Source organism: Pelodiscus sinensis, unplaced genomic scaffold, assembly GCF_049634645.1.
Source record: "Pelodiscus sinensis isolate JC-2024 unplaced genomic scaffold, ASM4963464v1 ctg146, whole genome shotgun sequence".
Lineage (NCBI taxonomy): Eukaryota > Metazoa > Chordata > Testudines > Trionychidae > Pelodiscus > Pelodiscus sinensis.
This window is the reverse complement of record NW_027465992.1, coordinates 63,271-80,933: the sequence shown is the minus strand read 5'-3', so window position 1 is coordinate 80,933 and position 17,663 is coordinate 63,271. Positions and strand designations below refer to the sequence as shown.

Below are 17,663 nucleotides of genomic sequence, written 5' to 3'. Positions count from 1 at the left end.
CGGCCGGATGGACCAGAGCGGGTCTCAGACCCACTGGGGGTTCCGCGTTCCACTTCTGGCTCCCCCCCCCCAGTCCCGTCTGCAGTGGGGCGGCGGGAAAAGGAGTGGGTGGGTTCCAGGCTGGGGACATCGGGGGGGGGGTAAATTCCTGCCTCCAGGCCGGAGGGGGGGTAAATTCCTGCCTCCAGGCCGGGGGGGGGGGTAAATTCCTGCCTCCAGGCCGGGGGGTCGGTCGCCGCCGACGCGCCCTCGCTGGGGCGGGGGGACCCTCTCCCGGGGCTCCGGCAAACGCGCTGCCCCCGCGTGCCCAAGCCAAGCAGCGGGCGAGGGGGCGGCCCGGGAGGGGGCGTGGCCGAGCCCCTCCCCCCGCAGAGGCAGGGCGGGGGGAGCGGAGCCGGGGGAGCAGAGGAGGGGAAGGAAGAGCCGGGCGGGGCGCGGGGAGGCGGGGCGGCGAGGCGAGGCGAGGGGGCGGCCCGGTGGATCCCTCGCGGGGTCCTGCTGCGCCCGGCGCAGAAGTGAAATCCGGAGCCCCGCTGGGGGCCGCCCCCCCGCGCTCATATCCTGGGTGGAGCTGGGGTCGGGCGGCGTTAAAAGCTCCAGCCCCGGCTCGCCGGAGCCAGCGGGTCCCAGCGCGTCGGGGAGCCAGGGTGCGATCCGTGCGCCCGGCGGCCCGGCCCCCGCCAGCCCTCCCTGTCTATGAGCGCGCCGGGCCGGGTGCCAGGCAGGCCCGGCTGAGTCCCCGAGCGGCTCCGGGCGCGCGTGGCCCATGGACCTGGCCGGACGCCACTGGGGCTTCCTCGGGCTCCCCGGGAGCAGGCGCTAGACCGGCCCCGCCATGGGACAGGCCGGGGCGCTGCTCTTCCTCGCCCTGCTGGCCCTGGCGCGGCTCTGGGCGGGCCAGGCCCTGTCCACTTGCAAGACCATCGACATGGAGCTGGTGAAGAGGAAGCGCGTGGAGGCCATCAGGGCCAGATCCTCAGCAAGCTGCGCCTGGCCAGCCCGCCCCAGGTGGAGGGGGGGACGCCGCCCTGCTGCGCCTGCCCGAGGACGTCGCCTCCCTCTACAACAGCACCCGGGACATGGTGCGGGACCTGGCCCGCCAGCAGGAAGCCGCCACGGTGCACGAGAGCCCGCAGGACGAGTACTACGCCAAGGAGGTGCACAAGTTCTCCATGCTGCCCGTGAATCACGGTGAGAGGCGGCGGGCTCCGGGGCGGAGGGGGCTAGTGGTTAGAGCGCGAAGGGGTGGGCTGGGAGCCAGGACATGGGGAGCGGGGGCTAGTGGTTAGAGCAGGGGGCTGGGAGCCGGGACTCCTGGGTTCTGTGCCCAGCTCTGGCTGGGGAGCAGGGGCTAGTGGTTAGAGCAGGGGGCTGGGAGCCGGGACTCCTGGGTTCTGTGTCCAGCTCTGGCTGGGGAGCAGGGGCTAGTGGTTAGAGCAGGGGGCTGGGAGCCGGGACTCCTGGGTTCTGTGTCCAGCTCTGGCTGGGGAGCAGGGGCTAGTGGTTAGAGCAGGGGGCTGGGAGCTGGGACTCCTGGGTTCTGTGTCCAGCTCTGGCTGGGGAGCAGGGGCTAGTGGTTAGAGCAGGGGGCTGGGAGCTGGGACTCCTGGGTTCTGTGTCCAGCTCTGGCAGGGGAGCGGGGGCTATTGGTTAGAGCAGGGGGCCGGGAGCCAGGACTCCCAGGTTCTCTCCCTGGTTCTAGCAGGGGAGTGGGATCTAGTGGTTAGAGCAGGAGCCTGGGAGCCAGGACTCCTGGGTCTGCATGCTGCCAGGGAAAGTCCTTTCCTGCCCTGTGGGTTACAGCATACCCCTCCCCCTCCCTTGCTGAGCCCTTGGGATCCAGGGGCCATGAGTTCCACAGGCTAATGCTGCTGGGGGCAAACCAACATCCTACGAATCGGTGAATTTCCTCGTCCTTTTGGTTTCATAGCACTGGTCTGGCGGGAGCGCTCCCAGCCCCCAGCTGGGATCGGGGCCCTGTGGGGACGGGCGCTACCCAGGCCCCAGCTGGGATCGGGGCCCTGTGGGGACGGGCGCTACCCAGACCCCAGCTGGGATCGGGGCCCTGTGGGGACGGGCGCTACCCAGGCCCCAGCTGGGATCGGGGCCCTGTGGGGACGGGCGCTACCCAGACCCCAGCTGAGATCGGGGACCTGTGGGGACGGGCGCTACCCAGACCCCAGCTGAGATCGGGGCCCTGTGGGGACGGGCGCTACCCAGACCCCTGCTGAGGTCAGGGCTCCGTGGGGCCTGGCTCTCAGTCACACTGGCTCGAGGGTGGGGCCAGAGTGTGCTGCTCTGTGGCTATTCCCTGCCCCCCAGGATCCTTGGGGCAGGGTGGGAATTAGAGCCACCCTGAGGCTGCTGTACCTGATGCCGAGGGACGGGGGCAGGTTCCCACAAAGCGGGGGTGGGCAATCATTTTTTGCCCAGGGCCACTTCAGACATTTTTGAAGTGGCCTCGGGCTGCTCCAGAAGGGGCGGGCCCTCAAGCGGAAGGGGCGGGGCCAAGATACTTCCAGGTTCCCCACCCCCAGACCATGATTGGTCTGGGGGTGGCGGAGCGCCTTTGCGCCCCCCCCCCCCAGGTTCCCCTTAGGTGCCCATGGCCCTGGGGTGGGAGGAGACTTCCTGTGCTCCCCCACCCCCAGGCCAATCAGGGCCTGAGAGCGGGGGAGCGTGTGAAGCCTCCTCTCACCCTACTAGGAGTTCGCAGGGCGGGGGCAGGATGGAGGAAACTTTGGGCGCTCCCCTGCCCCGAGCCAGCGGAACTCACAGCCACTAGGTATCCAGGCACCGCGATCTCGAGCGGTCAGAGACCCCAGCAAAGGCGGAAGCAGAGTGGAGAGGGTGGGCTGAGCTAGCCAGGACCACCCAGGCCCTGGTGGGCAGGCTGTCCCATCTGTGTCCAGCAGGGAGATCCCTGAAGCAGCTGCGGCAGACCAGACGCCGGAGTAGATGGGCCCATGCTCCGACCCAGTCTGTCTGTTGCTACATCCCAACGTTTTTCTTGCCCACTTCGTGGGGGGCCAGAGACTTGGATGGCTCCAAATCAGAACTTCCCAGCTGCCTTTTCTCTTGGGGCTGGATCAGAACCGAACCCGGCTCCCGCCCGGCCTGAGCTCCCTCTCCGCCCTCGCCCCCGGGGAGCTGTCTGCCCAGGGGAACACGTCTGGTTCTGCTGAGGAAGCTGCTGCCCGCCCCCGAGCCGCCTGCCTGCCTGGTGAAAAGTCCCGGCCCTGCCCTGGGGCGGCGTCTCAGCCCAGAACTTCCAGCCTGTAATTACAGCCTGGGCCTGCCCCAGTCTGCGGCTGTGTGCTCGGGCTGGGGACAGGCTGTGCCCCGCAGGATCTGCCTGGGCAGGGGCAAGCGGGAGCCGCCACACTCCAGCATCCGGCCCCGGCGGGCGCGTCGCACCTCCTCAGACAGGGCGGGAGCCGGATGCCGGCACCTGCACTCTAAGGAGGGGCCTAGACCGTGTGAGATGTGTCACGAGCTGAGCGAGGAACCCAGCCAGGGCCCGTCGGGCCGGGCGCCCCCAGACCCCCCCCGAGATCAGGGCCCGTCGGGCCGGGCGCCCCCAGACCCCCCCCCCGAGATCAGGGCCCGTCGGGCCGGGCGCCCCCAGACCCCCCCCCGAGATCAGGGCCCGTCGGGCCGGGCGCCCCCAGACCCCCCCCCCCGAGATCAGGGCCCGTCGGGCCGGGCGCCCCCAGATCCCCCCCCCGAGATCAGGGCCCGTCGGGCCAGGCACCCCCAGACTCCCCCCCCGAGATCAGGGCCCGTCGGGCCGGGCGCCCCCAGACCCCCCCCCGAGATCAGGGCCCGTCGGGCCGGGCGCCCCCAGACCCCCCCCCCCGAGATCAGGGCCCGTCGGGCCGGGCGCCCCCAGACCCCCCCCCGAGATCAGGGCCCGTCGGGCCGGGCGCCCCCAGACCCCCCCGAGATCAGGGCCCGTCGGGCCGGGCGCCCCCAGACCCCCCCCCCGAGATCAGGGCCCGTCGGGCCGGGCGCCTAGGGACAGTCCCACGGCCGAAGGGCTTGCGGTCCCAGCGTGCACGGGAAGGTCTGTTCCGGGGCGAGGCCCCTGGCCCGATGGTGCGCGGCTGCGCTGGGCGCTGACCCGGCCCTGCTGTGTAACCATGAGGCTGCGCTGCCCATGGCCCCTCCCCCGCCCTTATCGGCCGGGTGCAGCGTTTGCCCCAGGGGGGCCCAGGGCGATGGAGGGCGCCGCTCGTGCAGCGCTGAAACCTCCTGGCCTGTGTGGGCTGAGCTGGGGCCGTGGCAGGGGCCCAGGGGCCACGACTCCTGGGTTCTTCCTGGGCAGTGGGGGCTAGTGGTTAGGGCTGGGAGCCAGGGCTCCTTCCCAGTGGTTCATCGGGCCGGCTCCCCGTGGGGCGCCATGGGTTCCCCTTTGTAACCCTGCCCCCTCAGCTTTTCCTTGGCTCCAACTTCTCCTCCTCCCCCCGCCTCCCCACACGGCTGGGGATTCCTTCGGCCCCCCCAGCCCCATGACACCGCCAGGCCCCAGTGCCTCGGTACCTCCCCCCATCCCTGCCCCAGTTCTTTGGGCAGCAGCAGGATGGGCCCAGTCAGACCTGGGGGGCAGGGGAGTCAAAAGCCCCTTTGATCCGAAGAAGCAGCAGCTTAAAATAGCCTCTTCCTGCCTTAAAAATAGCGCCTGGGCCACCGCCGGCACTGTGGGTGGGGAGGAGAGGAGCGGAAGCTGGGGGAGGGGAGGGGGGGTGCTTATGGGGGGCAGGGAAAAATCCAAGGGGTGTTGGGGGTGGCCTGGGGATGCATGGGAGGGGGGCTGGCACAAGGCCAAGAGGGATGTGGGGGGTCCCTCTGAGGAATGGGGGGGGCAGACACAAGGCTGGGGGGGAGTAAAAGCCAAGGGGGGCTGGGAGCGGAGCCGTGCCGGGGGAGGGGCATGGCTGGGTGCTTCAGAAGAGCCCCCTTTCAGTGCTTCCCCATGGGGGCCACTCGCCCCGCGGCCCCGTTTCTCGCTGCGTCCCCTCCCCGCTGCACTTCGATTTCCTTTGATTGGCTGGAAACCCAGTGCCGTGGCCAAAAGTGGGACACGTGAAATGGCCAGAGAGCTGCCAGCTGCCTGCCGGCCCTTCCTGGGGGGCGATCGGCACTTGGGGGATTCGTGCCCCATGGTAACAAGGAGTCGGGGCTGAGCCCCAGGCCGGCGGTTTCGCCACCGATCTGCTCCAGAGTGAACACTGCCCAAGAGCGGGGGGGCGTGGCCAGAAAGGGCAGTTAGCCCCGCCCCCCACATGCAGTTTGGGACCACCGTCCCTGGGCTTGGCCCGGTCACAGGGGCTGGCGGGAAGCAGCACAAGGCAAAGGTCACAGGCCTCTGAATAGTGCAGGAGCCACAGGGCTGCGAACCGTCGCCCTGAGCCCTCCCCTCCCCCCGGCAGGAGCCCAGTGGATGGTGCTAGCAGGGCTGGGGGGCAGGGGCTGCAGGGTGGGAGTGAGGAGCACCGGCAGGGCTGGGGGCGGGAGTGGGGGTGCCGAAAGGGCTGGGGGACATGGGGTGGGGTCTGGGAGAGGCCGGGGAGCAGGAGTGTGGGGCAGGGGTGGAGGGGGCCGTGCGGGACTGTGGGGCAGGGGGCAAGGTGAGGCGGGGGGGCCGTGGGGCGGGAGCGGGGGCAAGGTGAGGCGGGGGAGGCCGTGGGGCGGGCGCGGGGGGGGCCGTGGGGCAGAGGGCAGGGCGGGGTGGGGGGGGCCGTGGGGCGGGTGCGGGGGGCAGGGCGGGGTGGAGGGGGCCGTGGGGCGGGCGCGGGGGGCAGGGCGGGGTGGAGGGGGCCCTGGGGCAGGGGGCAAGGTGAGGCGGGGGGGCCGTGGGGCGGGAGCGGGGGCAAGGTGAGGCGGGGGAGGCCGTGGGGCGGGCGCGGGGGGGGCCGTGGGGCAGAGGGCAGGGCGGGGTGGGGGGGGCCGTGGGGCGGGTGCGGGGGGCAGGGCGGGGTGGAGGGGGCCGTGGGGCGGGCGCGGGGGGCAGGGCGGGGTGGAGGGGGCCCTGGGGCAGGGGGCAAGGTGAGGCGGGGGGGCCGTGGGGTGGGCGCGGGGGGCAGGGCGGGGTGGAGGGGGCCCTGGGGCAGGGGGCAAGGTGAGGCGGGGGGGCCGTGGGGCGGGCGCGGGGGGCAGGGCGGGGTGGAGGGGGCGGTGGGGGCGGGCGCGGGGGGCAGGGCGGGGTGGAGGGGGCCCTGGGGCAGGGGGCAAGGTGAGGCGGGGGGGCCGTGGGGCGGGCGCGGGGGGCAGGGCGGGGTGGAGGGGGCCCTGGGGCAGGGGGCAAGGTGAGGCGGGGGGGGCCGTGGGGCGGGCGCGGGGGGCAGGGCGGGGTGGAGGGGGCCCTGGGGCAGGGGGCAAGGTGAGGCGGGGGGGCCGTGGGGTGGGCGCGGGGGGCAGGGCGGGGTGGAGGGGGCCCTGGGGCAGGGGGCAAGGTGAGGCGGGGGGGCCGTGGGGCGGGCGCGGGGGCTCCGCCCTGCGTGCTCAGGCCCAGTCTCCCTTCAGTCAACTACACGTTCTGGGAGAAGACGACCCGCAACGTCGTGTTCCTGTTCAACGCCTCGCAGGCGCGCGCGCAGATCAGCAGCGAGGCCTTGCTGCACCGGGCCGAGCTGCGGATGCTGCAGAAGCCCGACAAGCTGGAGGTGGAGCAGCGGGTGGAGCTGTACCAGGTGCGCGGGGCCTTGCTGGGTGGGCGGGGCTACCGGGGATGGGCGGGGCTAGGAGAGATGGGGCAGGCCGTGAGTTGTGGGCGGTGGGGGAGATGGGGCAAGGCCGTTTGGATTCTGCGCAGAAGTCATCAGAAAGGGCGTGGCTAGAGCTGTTGCGGTGGAGCATAGGGGCTGGGTGAGGCTCTATGGGGCTGGGCGGGGTCTATGGGGCGGGCTGGGGCTCTGAGGTCTGTGGGGCTGGGCGGGGCTCTATGGGGCCGGATGGGGCTCCCATGCCCCCGGCGGCCGGCTCACCCCTGTCTCCACAGGGCTACGGGAACGGGTCGTGGCGGTACCTGGCCAGCCGCGCCGTGGGGCGGGCGCCCGAGGAGGAGTGGCTGTCCTTCGACGTCACCGAGGTCGTGCGCCAGTGGCTGAGCAGCCAAGGTGAGGGGGCCCATCTGGGGCATGCTGGGTCCCCACTATTCCCTGGGCGCTGGGCTCCCCTCAGCCCCTCGGCGGCCTGCACTTGGCTTGGGCACAGGGACTGGGGGGCAGAGAACAGCTGCAGCACCGTGGGGCCTAGTGGTTAAAGCAGGGGGTGTTGGGAGCCAGGACTCAGCGCCCCCTTCCGCCCCCCCCCCACTCTCCCTCTTTTTCAGAAAATCCGGGGGTCTTTAAACTCAGCGTTCACTGCTCCTGCGAGGACCCCACCACGGAGCTGAAAGTCGTCATAGACGGTAGGTGGGCTGCCTGGTCACTGCTGGGAGGGAGTGGGGGCTAGTGGTTAGAATTGGCAGGGGGTGTGGGAGCCAGGACGCTGCTGGGAGAGGAGGGGAGGGGGGGCTAGTGGTTAGAACAGGCTGGGCTCCGTGTGCCTTTCACCCTGCATGGGGGGTGTCCCGCGGGAGGTGCCCAGAGGAGGGTCCCTTCAGGCTGGGGGGCCCCTGGGGGCTGCTAACGGGGTGTCTGCTCCCCGAAGGCTTTGACAAGAAGCGGGGGGACCTGGGGACCGTCTCCTCCACCACCCAGAAGCTGCCCTACGTGCTGGTCATGTCCACGCCCCTGGAGCACGCCATGCACCTGCAGAGCTCCCGCCACCGCCGGGCGCTGGACACCGACTACTGCTTCGGGTGAGCTGGCCCCAGGCCTCTGTGGGGCTGGGGGGGCTGGGAGCTGGGGTGCCTGGGCTCTCTCCTGGCTCCGGGAGGGCAGTGGGGGCCAGTGGTTAGAGCCGGGGCTCTCTCCTGGCTCCGGGAGGGCAGTGGGGGCCAGTGGTTAGAGCCGGGGCTCTCTCCTGGCTCCGGGAGGGCAGTGGGGGCCAGTGGTTAGAGCCGGGGCTCTCTCCTGGCTCCGGGAGGGGAGTGGGGGGTAGTGGTTAGAGCCGGGGCTCTCTCCTGGCTCCGGGAGGGCAGTGGGGGCCAGTGGTTAGAGCCGGGGCTCTCTCCTGGCTCCGGGAGGGCAGTGGGGGCCAGTGGTTAGAGCCGGGGCTCTCTCCTGGCTCCGGGAGGGCAGTGGGGGCCAGTGGTTAGAGCCGGGGCTCTCTCCTGGCTCCGGGAGGGGAGTGGGGGGTAGTGGTTAGAGCCGGGGCTCTCTCCTGGCTCCGGGAGGGCAGTGGGGGCCAGTGGTTAGAGCCGGGGCTCTCTCCTGGCTCCGGGAGGGCAGTGGGGGCTAGTGGTTAGAGCCGGGGCTGTCTCCCGGCCGGGCCCTGGGTAACCGCTCGGTGCCGGCGCAGGGCGGAGGAGAAGAACTGCTGCGTGCGGCCCCTGTACATCGACTTCCGCAAGGACCTGCAGTGGAAGTGGATCCACGAGCCCAAGGGCTACATGGCCAACTTCTGCATGGGCCCCTGCCCCTACATCTGGAGCTCCGACACCCAGTACAGCAAGGTGCGTGGGCAGGCCCAGGCTGGGCTCCGTCCTGCCAGGGGAGGGGAGGGGAGGGGAGGTGCTGGGAGCCCGGACCTTGGCCCTGGGAGGGGAGGAGGGGCTAGCGGTTACAGCGGGGGGGTGGAACTGGTATCCTGTCCTGGCACTGGCAGGGGAGCAGGGGCTAGTGGTTAGAGCCGGGGGTGGCGCTGGGAGCCAGGACTCCTGGGTTCTCTCCTGGCACTGGGAGGGAAGTGGGGGCCAGTGGTTAGAGCCTGGACTGACCTGGGCGGGGTGGGACCGAGCAGCAGCCAGGCTGGACCGGCATGAGCCCATCTGGGGGTCCCCTGCCTCTCTCTGCACCTGGCTCTGGCCCGGGGCCCAGCCCCTCCCTGGGGGGGAGCAGAATGACCCCCCCATCAGCCTCTCCCCGGGCTGGGCGGGGCCCCGCCCCCGGCCCCGCCCCCACCCCTGCCCTGCTGCCTTTGCTGCAGGTCCTGGCCCTGTACAACCAGCACAACCCGGGGGCCTCGGCCGCGCCCTGCTGCGTGCCCCAGACCCTGGCCCCCCTGCCCATCGTCTACTACGTGGGGCGCAAGCCGAAGGTGGAGCAGCTCTCCAACATGATCGTCAGCTCCTGCAAGTGCAGCTGATGGCGGCGGCCGGACCCACGGACTGGGGGGGGGGCCGACGCCGGCTCTGGCTCCCTGCAGCGCTTCCTGTTACTCACTTTTTGTACATTTCGAGGGTGTTTTTTGGGTGAAAATCTTGAATTATTTGTAATTTAAAAACCAACAAACCACACAGACGGATCTCCTGGGTGTCGTGTTGCTGGCGGAGGGGCGAGGGGGGGGGCAAATAAGTGCGCCCCCCTCCCGCGGGAAAACACCGACCGGCTGGCGGGTGAATGGGTCCCGCGCTCGTGGGCGGGGTCAGGGAGTGGCACCCTAGAGGCTGTGGCCATTGGAGGACATGTCGAGGGGTGGGAATTGACATAGCAGGGAGTGAGGCTCCGCCCCCTCGTGCAATGTGGCTCCGCCCTCAGGCCACATGCCTCTACCTGCTGGATGTGACTCCGCCTCCAGAACTCTGGCCCCCGAGCAGACGGGGGGCTTGGTGTGGGGTGTCGGGCTGGTTAGAAGGTTTCTGTCCCCACCCCTCCGGTGGGAGACGGGACCCCCGGGACTCCTGCAGACAGAACACAGCTGTCTCCTGCCCTGCTCTAACCATCAGGCCCTACTTCCCCAGAGCCAGGGAGAGAACCTGGCAGTCCTGGCTCCCAGCCCCTCCCCTCTGCTCTAACCGCTAGGCCAGCTCTGTGGGAGGTTACCCGCCCCCTGGCAGCGCTGCAGGCTGAGCCGGGTTCTGCCTCCCCTGGATTTCCCCCTCCCAGGCTCCCCACCCCAGAAGTGGCTGCAGCTGGCCACGTGGCTGAGGGAGACCTGCCTGAGCAGCTGGGGGCTGTCCCAGCACCACGGCCGGAAGGCCCCCCCCTTCCCCGGGGGAGCCTGACCCCACAGGGAAATATTTACAACTTCCCCTGAACTGGCCACGGTCCCGGCCAGCTGCTGGCGGCTCCGGATCGGCCCCCTCGGCACTTGGTGGAGCTGCATGTGCCTGGCTCTGGGGGGGGGGTGTTTGGCTGCCCCTGGATTCATGCTCGTCGCCCCCACCCCAGGCGGGGGCAGGGCCACAGGGCTGGGCCCGGGGCAGGGGGTGGCAGGTGGGGCTCCGGGCCTGGCTCCCGTCCCTCTGGGCCCCACGGTTGTTTTCTAGGATTGAAAACTCCCGTGTCGTCCCCCCCCGCCCCCCGGCAGCCGCTGCCCGGCTTTGCCAGAGCGGCACAAGGGCTCGATTCTCCTGCTGCCCGCAGGCTGGTGCCACCCCCCCCGCCCCTCCCGCAGGAGTCTGTCACCGGGAGGGGGTCCTGGCCTGATGCCAGGACCTAGCAGGAGGCAAGGCCTGCCCCACCCCCAGTGCCCCTCTGCCGGCCCCATATTCCCTCCCTGCAGCCCCGAGTGGCACATGCTCACGACATTTCCCCTTTTCTGAGTGTGGGGTGGAGGGGGGGGCCGAAACTGCCCCCCCGGTAGGGCCTGTCTCACGGATGGGGCTGGTCCGTGAAGCCCCCAGCAGTGTGTGCAGCCAGGAGGCAAGGGGGACCCAGGCGAGGAGCTCATGGCGCCCGGGCGGGGAGTGCGTGTCCAGCTCCCGTGTAAACAGCAGCTCTGCCGGGGAGGCCTCGGCACCCCCGAACCCAGGGGCTGCGGCGGAGCCGGCTGGGGGGGGTGCAGGGAGGCGCCGTCCCATGGGGACCCCAGGAGCAGCCTCTGAGCAGCTCAGGCCCCCAGCGCCCCTGCCGAGGGCTCTCCCCCAACCCGCCCCTGCCAGCCACCTGCCGAAATGGGTCGGTTTCTGCGGCCGGGCCCGGGAGCAGCAGTGGGCCCGGCGGGGTGTGGGGCTGCCTCGCCGGCGGTCGGTCCCCAGGTGGGCGGCGTGCGGGGGAGCCGCGGGGAAGCTAAACTCTCCCTAGGAAAATAAACAGCAGCCACAAGCACTCCGCAGCTCGAAATAGGCCGCCCTCCCGCTTCCGCTGCGGCTGCTGGCCTGCAGCCTGCGCACGCAGCCCGGCTTGGGGCGAGGGTCCCCGGGCGCCCCCCGGGCCTGGCCCCGAAGGACACTCCAAGGGGGAAAGCTTGGTGACGGGGGCAGGGCGAGTGCGGAGCTGGGCACCCCCTGGGCTGGGTGGGGTGCTCAGCCAGGGGGCGTCCGCAGGCCGGTGCTACGGGCTGCACGCGAAGCATCGCGGGGCCCCCGAGCAGCGTCTGCTCCCTTGGGGGGCCCTGCCTGAGCCCTGGGCCGCTTGGGGAGAGCTTGGCCGGGGGACTCGGGGCTCAGCGCCTGCTGGGGGTCTGGGGCGCAGCCGGGGGGACAGGGCCTGGGAGCGAGGCCGAGCGGCAGCCGCGGGGCAGGGGCCGGGTGGAACGGGGGGAGGGGGCCACCCTGATGCCGGATAAAAAAATCTCTTTCCGGCGAGATAAGAAAGGAGAAGTAGCTGAGCTATGGGGAGAGGAAATGACGCTTCCCCTCCCCCCTTCCCCCGCGGCTCCTCAGCCCCACCAGGCCAGGAAGTGACACCCACAGGTTGCTGGGCAGGGGGGGCTGCAGGGCCTGGGGAAACCAGCCCCCCAGTCACAGGCATCCCCCAGCCAACACACCCCACATGCAAGGGACCCCCCCATGAACCCCGCCCCTACGGACACACGCACTCCCCAAATACACACACGCCCATGGAGAGATACACACACACACACTCCTCTATGGACACACACCCAGGGGGACACACACGCCCGTGGAGAGATACACACACACACACTCCTCTATGGACACACACGCACATGGAAAGATACACACACACACACACCTCTATGTACACACACACACACCCATGGAGAGATACACACACACACACACACACACACACACCCATGGAGAGACACACACACACACTCCTCTAGGGACACCCCTCCCCCATAGACACACACACACACACTCTTCTATGGTTACACACACTCCTGCCCACACCCACAGACACACACACACACACTCTGCTATGGACAGACACACACACACACACACACACACACACACACAAATGTTTCCTCCCAGCATTGCACTGCAGCACACACAGTTGTCAGGTTCACCTTTGTTTCTAGTCCATTTCATTATTTCATTTTGGGGCTGAACTTGACAGTTTGCAGGACTCGGTCGCCCCACAGAGAAAGGGGGGAAGTGTGGGGAGAGAGAGATCGGGGGGGGGGGTAGATAGATAAATCAGTGATGTGGGCAGATAAATCGGTGACAGTGACGATGACAGATAAATCGGGGATGAGTGTATAATTTGGTGCCTGGGACAGGCGGATACATCGGTGCCTGGGACAGGCGGATACATCGGGGACGGGGTTACCGACACTCAGGCTGTGGCTGGACAGACACCTGGGTCCCTGCTGACTGGCTCTGTGTTGTTAGCCTGGGCTCTGCGTGGCTCCCCCGCTGTCGATCAGCTGGGCCGAGTGGCGGGTGTCCTGGGCCTGTTTTTCTTTCCCATGACTCACCTGCCTGGCTGTCTCAGGCGGCTCCCAGCTTCTCCAGTGACGGGCTGGTGGGTCGAGCTGCAGGGTGGCCTGGTGGGGCCTGGGCCCAGCCGGCTGGGTCCTTTGCAGCACGTCGCCCACACGGCACGGCAGGCGGCTGCTGCAGCAGGGAGTGGAACTCAGGACGGGGACAGAAGGAGACGTAGAAACAGCTTCCGAGCCCCACCCCAGAGGCAGCTGCATCTCAGTGGCGGGTCTGGGAGAACCCCCCCCCTCCTCCCGGGTGTGTGTGTGTGTGTGGGGGGGCTGCTAACATAGGGCGTGTGTTTTAGGGGGCCCTCCACAGAGGCGGTGGGGCAGAAGGCAGGGGGCAAAGGCTGGTCTCGGCCCTGCAGGGTCAGGGATTGATCCAGGCTGTCCCCTCCCCCCCCAGTGCTGCCACCAGCCCCCCAGCTCCTCGGGAGTTAAGAGGCCAAAGGTAGCAGGGACTAGACCAGGCCCCTGCCCCGTTCCCCAGCCCCAACCAGTTCCTGCTATGGGGCAAGTGGGAGGTGGCGTCCCCTAGAAGCTGGGGCTGAGCTGAGCGACACCTGTACGGAGAAGCCAGGACTCCTGGGTTCTCCCCCCAGCTCGGCGGCAGCGGGGGCTAGTGGTTAGAGCGGGGAGGGTGGGAGCCAGGACTCCTGGGTTCTCCCCCCAGCTCGGCGGCAGCGGGGGCTAGTGGTTAGAGCGGGGGGGGGTGGGAGCCAAGACTCCTGGGTTCTCCCCCCAGCTCGGCGGCAGCGGGGGCTAGTGGTTAGAGCGGGGGGGGTGGGAGCCAGGACTCCTGGGTTCTCCCCCCAGCTCGGCGGCAGGGGGGGCTAGTGGTTAGAGCAGGGGGCTGGGAGCCAGGACTCTGTGGCCTCCTAGTCCCCCCCCCCAGATCACAGTACCGGCTGCCCATGTAGGCTTGCAGGAAGGGGCCTTGGGCCCATGCCACGGGGTCGGGGCTTTGGCTCATTAGCAGGGCCCAGCATGTTTTTAACGAACCACAGAGCTGCCTGGCCCGAGGGGGGGTGGGAGCTGCACCTTGTGACCAACCCCCCAGCCCTGGGGTGGCCGGGGCTGGAGAGCCGCTTCCACGGCCCCGGGCGAGGGGCAGGCTGGACCCCCCAGGGCGGGCGGGGTCTGGCCCGTGGCGTTGCCCACGTGAAGCTCCCTGCGAGCACGGGCACCCCCTCGCCCCGCTGCCACGCTGGCACACACCCGGCCCATGCCCCAGCTGCAGGGCTCCGCGCTGGGCGGACCCTGGCTCGCTGCCAGGCTGGCTTATAAATACCTCCCAAGCCTGCACTTATCCCGCAGCGCCCTCGCCAGCTCGGCCGGCGCCGCCCGCACAGGCCTGGGGGTGCTCCTGGGTCTGGCGCTGGGGGCACCTGGCAGGTCGAATCCAGCTCCCCACGGGCCCTGCTCTCAGCTGGGGTCTGGGCAGCGCCCGGCCCGACGGGCCCTGATCTCGGGGGGGTCTGGGGGGGCGCCTGGCCCGACGGGCCCTGATCTCGGGGGGGCCTGGGGGGCGCCCGGCCCGACGGGCCCTGATCTCGGGGGGGTCGGGGGGGGGCGCCCGGCCCGATGGGCCCTGATCTCGGGGGGGTCTGGGGGGGCGCCCGGCCCGACGGGCCCTGATCTCGGGGGGGCCTGGGGGGGCGCCCGGCCCGACAGGCCCTGATCTCGGGGGGGCCTGGGGGGGCGCCCGGCCCGACGGGCCCTGATCTCGGGGGGGTCTGGGCAGCGCCCGGCCCGACGGGCCCTGATCTCGGGGGGGTCTGGGCGGCGCCCGGCCCGACGGGCCCTGATCTCGGGGGGGTCTGGGGGGGCGCCCGGCCCGACGGGCCCTGATCTCGGGGGGGTCTGGGGGGGCGCCCGGCCCGACAGGCCCTGATCTCGGGGGGGCCTGGGGGGGCGCCCGGCCCGACAGGCCCTGATCTCGGGGGGGTCTGGGGGGCGCCTGGCCCGACGGGCCCTGATCTCGGGGGGGTTTGGGGGCGCCTGGCCCGACGGGCCCTGATCTCGGGGGGGTCTGGGGGCGCCCGGCCCGACGGGCCCTGATCTCGGGGGGGTCTGGGGGGCGCCTGGCCCGACGGGCCCTGATCTCGGGGGGGTCTGGGGGGCGCCTGGCCCGACGGGCCCTGATCTCGGGGGGGGTCTGGGGGGGGCGCCTGGCCCGACAGGCCCTGATCTCGGGGGGGTCTGGGGGGCGCCTGGCCCGACGGGCCCTGATCTCGGGGGGGTCTGGGGGGCGCCTGGCCCGACGGGCCCTGATCTCGGGGGGGTCTGGGGGCGCCTGGCCCGACGGGTCCTGATCTCGGGGGCGCCCGGCCCAATGGGGTTTCTCGGTGCTATGACACCCGCGATGCTGGTGAGCAGGGAGTCGCAGGGTTTCTTCTGTCTCGGCAGGGGGCAGAGAAGGGGGCTCAGCCATGGACCCTTTGTCTCCCTTTTGGCTTCTCCTGACAGGCCAGATCCCAGCCAGCCCCAGGCTCTTACTGGGGTACCCAGCGCGGCCAGGGCAGTGTCACCCTCCACCCACTGGGGAAACTGAGGCACAGAGCGACTAAGTGACTTGCCCACGGTCCCAGTCTGTGTGGAGCTGGGGAGAGAGCCCAGGCGTCCTGACTCCCAGCCCCCACCCCCGACTCCACCCACTAGACCCCACTCCCAGAGCCAGCCCCTAGGGCTGTGAGCGGCTGCGGTGGAAGCCATGGGGGCCGGCGCTCCCTGCGCCCAGGTCCCCGGCCCGCGCTCCCGGGCGCTGACCCATGCTCCAGGCATTTCCTGCCATGGGAGGCCGGGGGAGGCAGAAGTTCAAAGCCGGCTCCCACCACAAGGCAACGTTCCCAGGGCCCAGGGAGGCCCAGGAGCCAGCTGCGCAGAGCTGGGCCCAGGCCTCCCCGCGGGGTCCCACACCGCTGTGGGGCAAGGGACAGCTCCGAGGGGCCCCAAGTCAGGACCCTGCCCCCAGGCTGTGGGGCTAAAGGCAAAGCCAGACTCAAGGGGCTGGGAGTTCTGCCAGGGATGCAACTAGAACCCCAAAGTCCTGGACTCCCAATGCCCCCACTCTAACCACTAGTCCCCACTCCCCTCCAGCGTCCCGCTGCCCCGTCTCCCGCGCTAACCACTAGCCCCTACTGCCCTCCAGAGCCAGCGAGAACCCAGGAGTCCTGGCTAACCGCAGGGAGGGTCTTTCCCGCTGCCGGGCAGGGTGTCAGTGGCTAAGCTGGCTGCAAGCGCATCCCCTGGACGCCTGTGGTCAGCCTAGCGCGGCGTCGCTGTCTCCTTGTTTCGCGCCGGCTCCTGGCGCCCGGCCAGCAGCCCTGGCCCGCCCCCGCCCCCCGCTTCTTGGGTGGCTGCGGGCCCTGGGCACCAGGGTGGCTGAGGATGGGGGAGGCGCTGGGTGCCAGGACTCCTGGGTTCTGCCCCTGGATCTGGGAGGGGAGTAGGGACTAGTGGTTAGCGCGGGGGGGGGGGGGGGCTGGGAGTCAGGACTCCTGGGTTCTGCCCCTGGATCTGGGTGGGGAGTAGGGACTAGTGGTTAGCGTGGGCGGGCGCGGGGGGGGGGGGCTGGGAGTCAGGACTCCTGGGTTCTGCCCCTGGATCTGGGTGGGGAGTAGGGACTAGTGGTTAGCGCGGGGGGGACGGACTCCAGGGTTCTGCCCCTGGATCTGGGTGGGGAGTAGGGACTAGTGGTTAGCGCGGGGGGGGGGGGGACTCCAGGGTTCTGCCCCTGGATCTGGGAGGGGAGTAGGGACTAGTGGTTAGCGCGGGGGGACGGACTCCAGGGTTCTGCCCCTGGATGTGGGAGGGGAATGGGGGGGGTCTCTCATTTCGCTCTCACCCCAGTGCCCGGCCCGGCGCTCCGGCAGACGGGCCTGGGGCAGGGACTCACCGGGGCCTGACTCGCCCCAGAGGCGAGTAACCCCGCCGGGAAGTGACTGGACAGGCCGCATGGGGCTGGCCCCCCACCCAGCGCTGAGACGCACCCAGAGCAGCGGGGGCAGACGGGCGTGGGGAATGACAGGGACAATCCCCAGACACCGCCCCCCCCGCGGGCCAGGCAGACCCGCCTGAGGTGGGCGGGAGCCGTGCACAGGGGCAGGGAACATTTGCCGGGGGGGGGGGGGGATGATGTTGGTGCTCACCAGCTGTCCCCTCAGACACAGCTGTGAGGTTGGAACTGCTCCCCACCCCTCCCCCTCCCAGCTCGGAGAGAACCCAGGAGTCCCGGCTCCCAGCTCTCCTGCTCTCACCACTAGCCCCCACTCCCCCAGGCTACCAGCCCTCCTGCTCTAACCACTAGTCCCCACTCCCCCAGGCTACCAGCCCCCCCCCCGCTCTAACCACTAACCCCCACTCCCCCAGGCTACCAGCCCTCCTGCTCTAACCACTAGCCCCCACTCCCCCAGGCTACCAGCCCCCCCCACTCTAACCACTAGCCCCCACTCCCCCAGGCTACCAGCCCTCCTACTCTAACCACTAGCCCCCACTCCCCAGGCTACCAGCCCTCCTGCTCTAACCACTAGCCCCCACTCCCCCAGGCTACCAGCCCCCCCTGCTCTAACCTCTAGCCCCCACTCCCCCAGGCTACCAGCCCTCCTGCTCTAACCACTAGCCCCCACTCCCCCAGGCTACCAGCCCTCCTGCTCTAACCACTAGCCCCCACTCCCCCAGGCTACCAGCCCTCCTGCTCTAAGCACTAGCCCCCACTGCCCCAGGCTACCAGCCCTCCTGCTCTAAGCACTAGCCCCCACTCCCCCAGGCTACCAGCCCTCCTGCTCTAACCACTAGCCCCCACTGCCCCAGGCTACCAGCCCTCCTGCTCTAAGCACTAGCCCCCACTGCCCCAGGCTACCAGCCCTCCTGCTCTAACCACTAGCCCCCACTCCCCCAGGCTACCAGCCCTCCTGCTCTAAGCACTAGCCCCCACTCCCCCAGGCTACCAGCCCTCCTGCTCTAACCACTAGCCCCCACTCCCCCAGGCTACCAGCCCTCCT

General features: G+C 70.4%; 1 protein-coding gene across 1 annotated transcript; it reads left to right on the top strand.

Moving 5' to 3' along the window:
• The first annotated feature begins 447 nt into the window (after positions 1 to 447).
• TGFB1 (transforming growth factor beta 1) lies at positions 448 to 9,343 on the top strand. The gene is given in 9 exon segments (XM_075917807.1): positions 448 to 962; positions 965 to 1,032; positions 1,035 to 1,191; positions 6,526 to 6,692; positions 7,001 to 7,118; positions 7,334 to 7,411; positions 7,654 to 7,804; positions 8,407 to 8,560; positions 9,034 to 9,343. Coding segments are annotated over 9 exon segments (1,179 nt in total). The 5' UTR covers positions 448 to 835; the 3' UTR covers positions 9,193 to 9,343.
• The last annotated feature ends 8,320 nt before the right edge of the window (positions 9,344 to 17,663 follow it).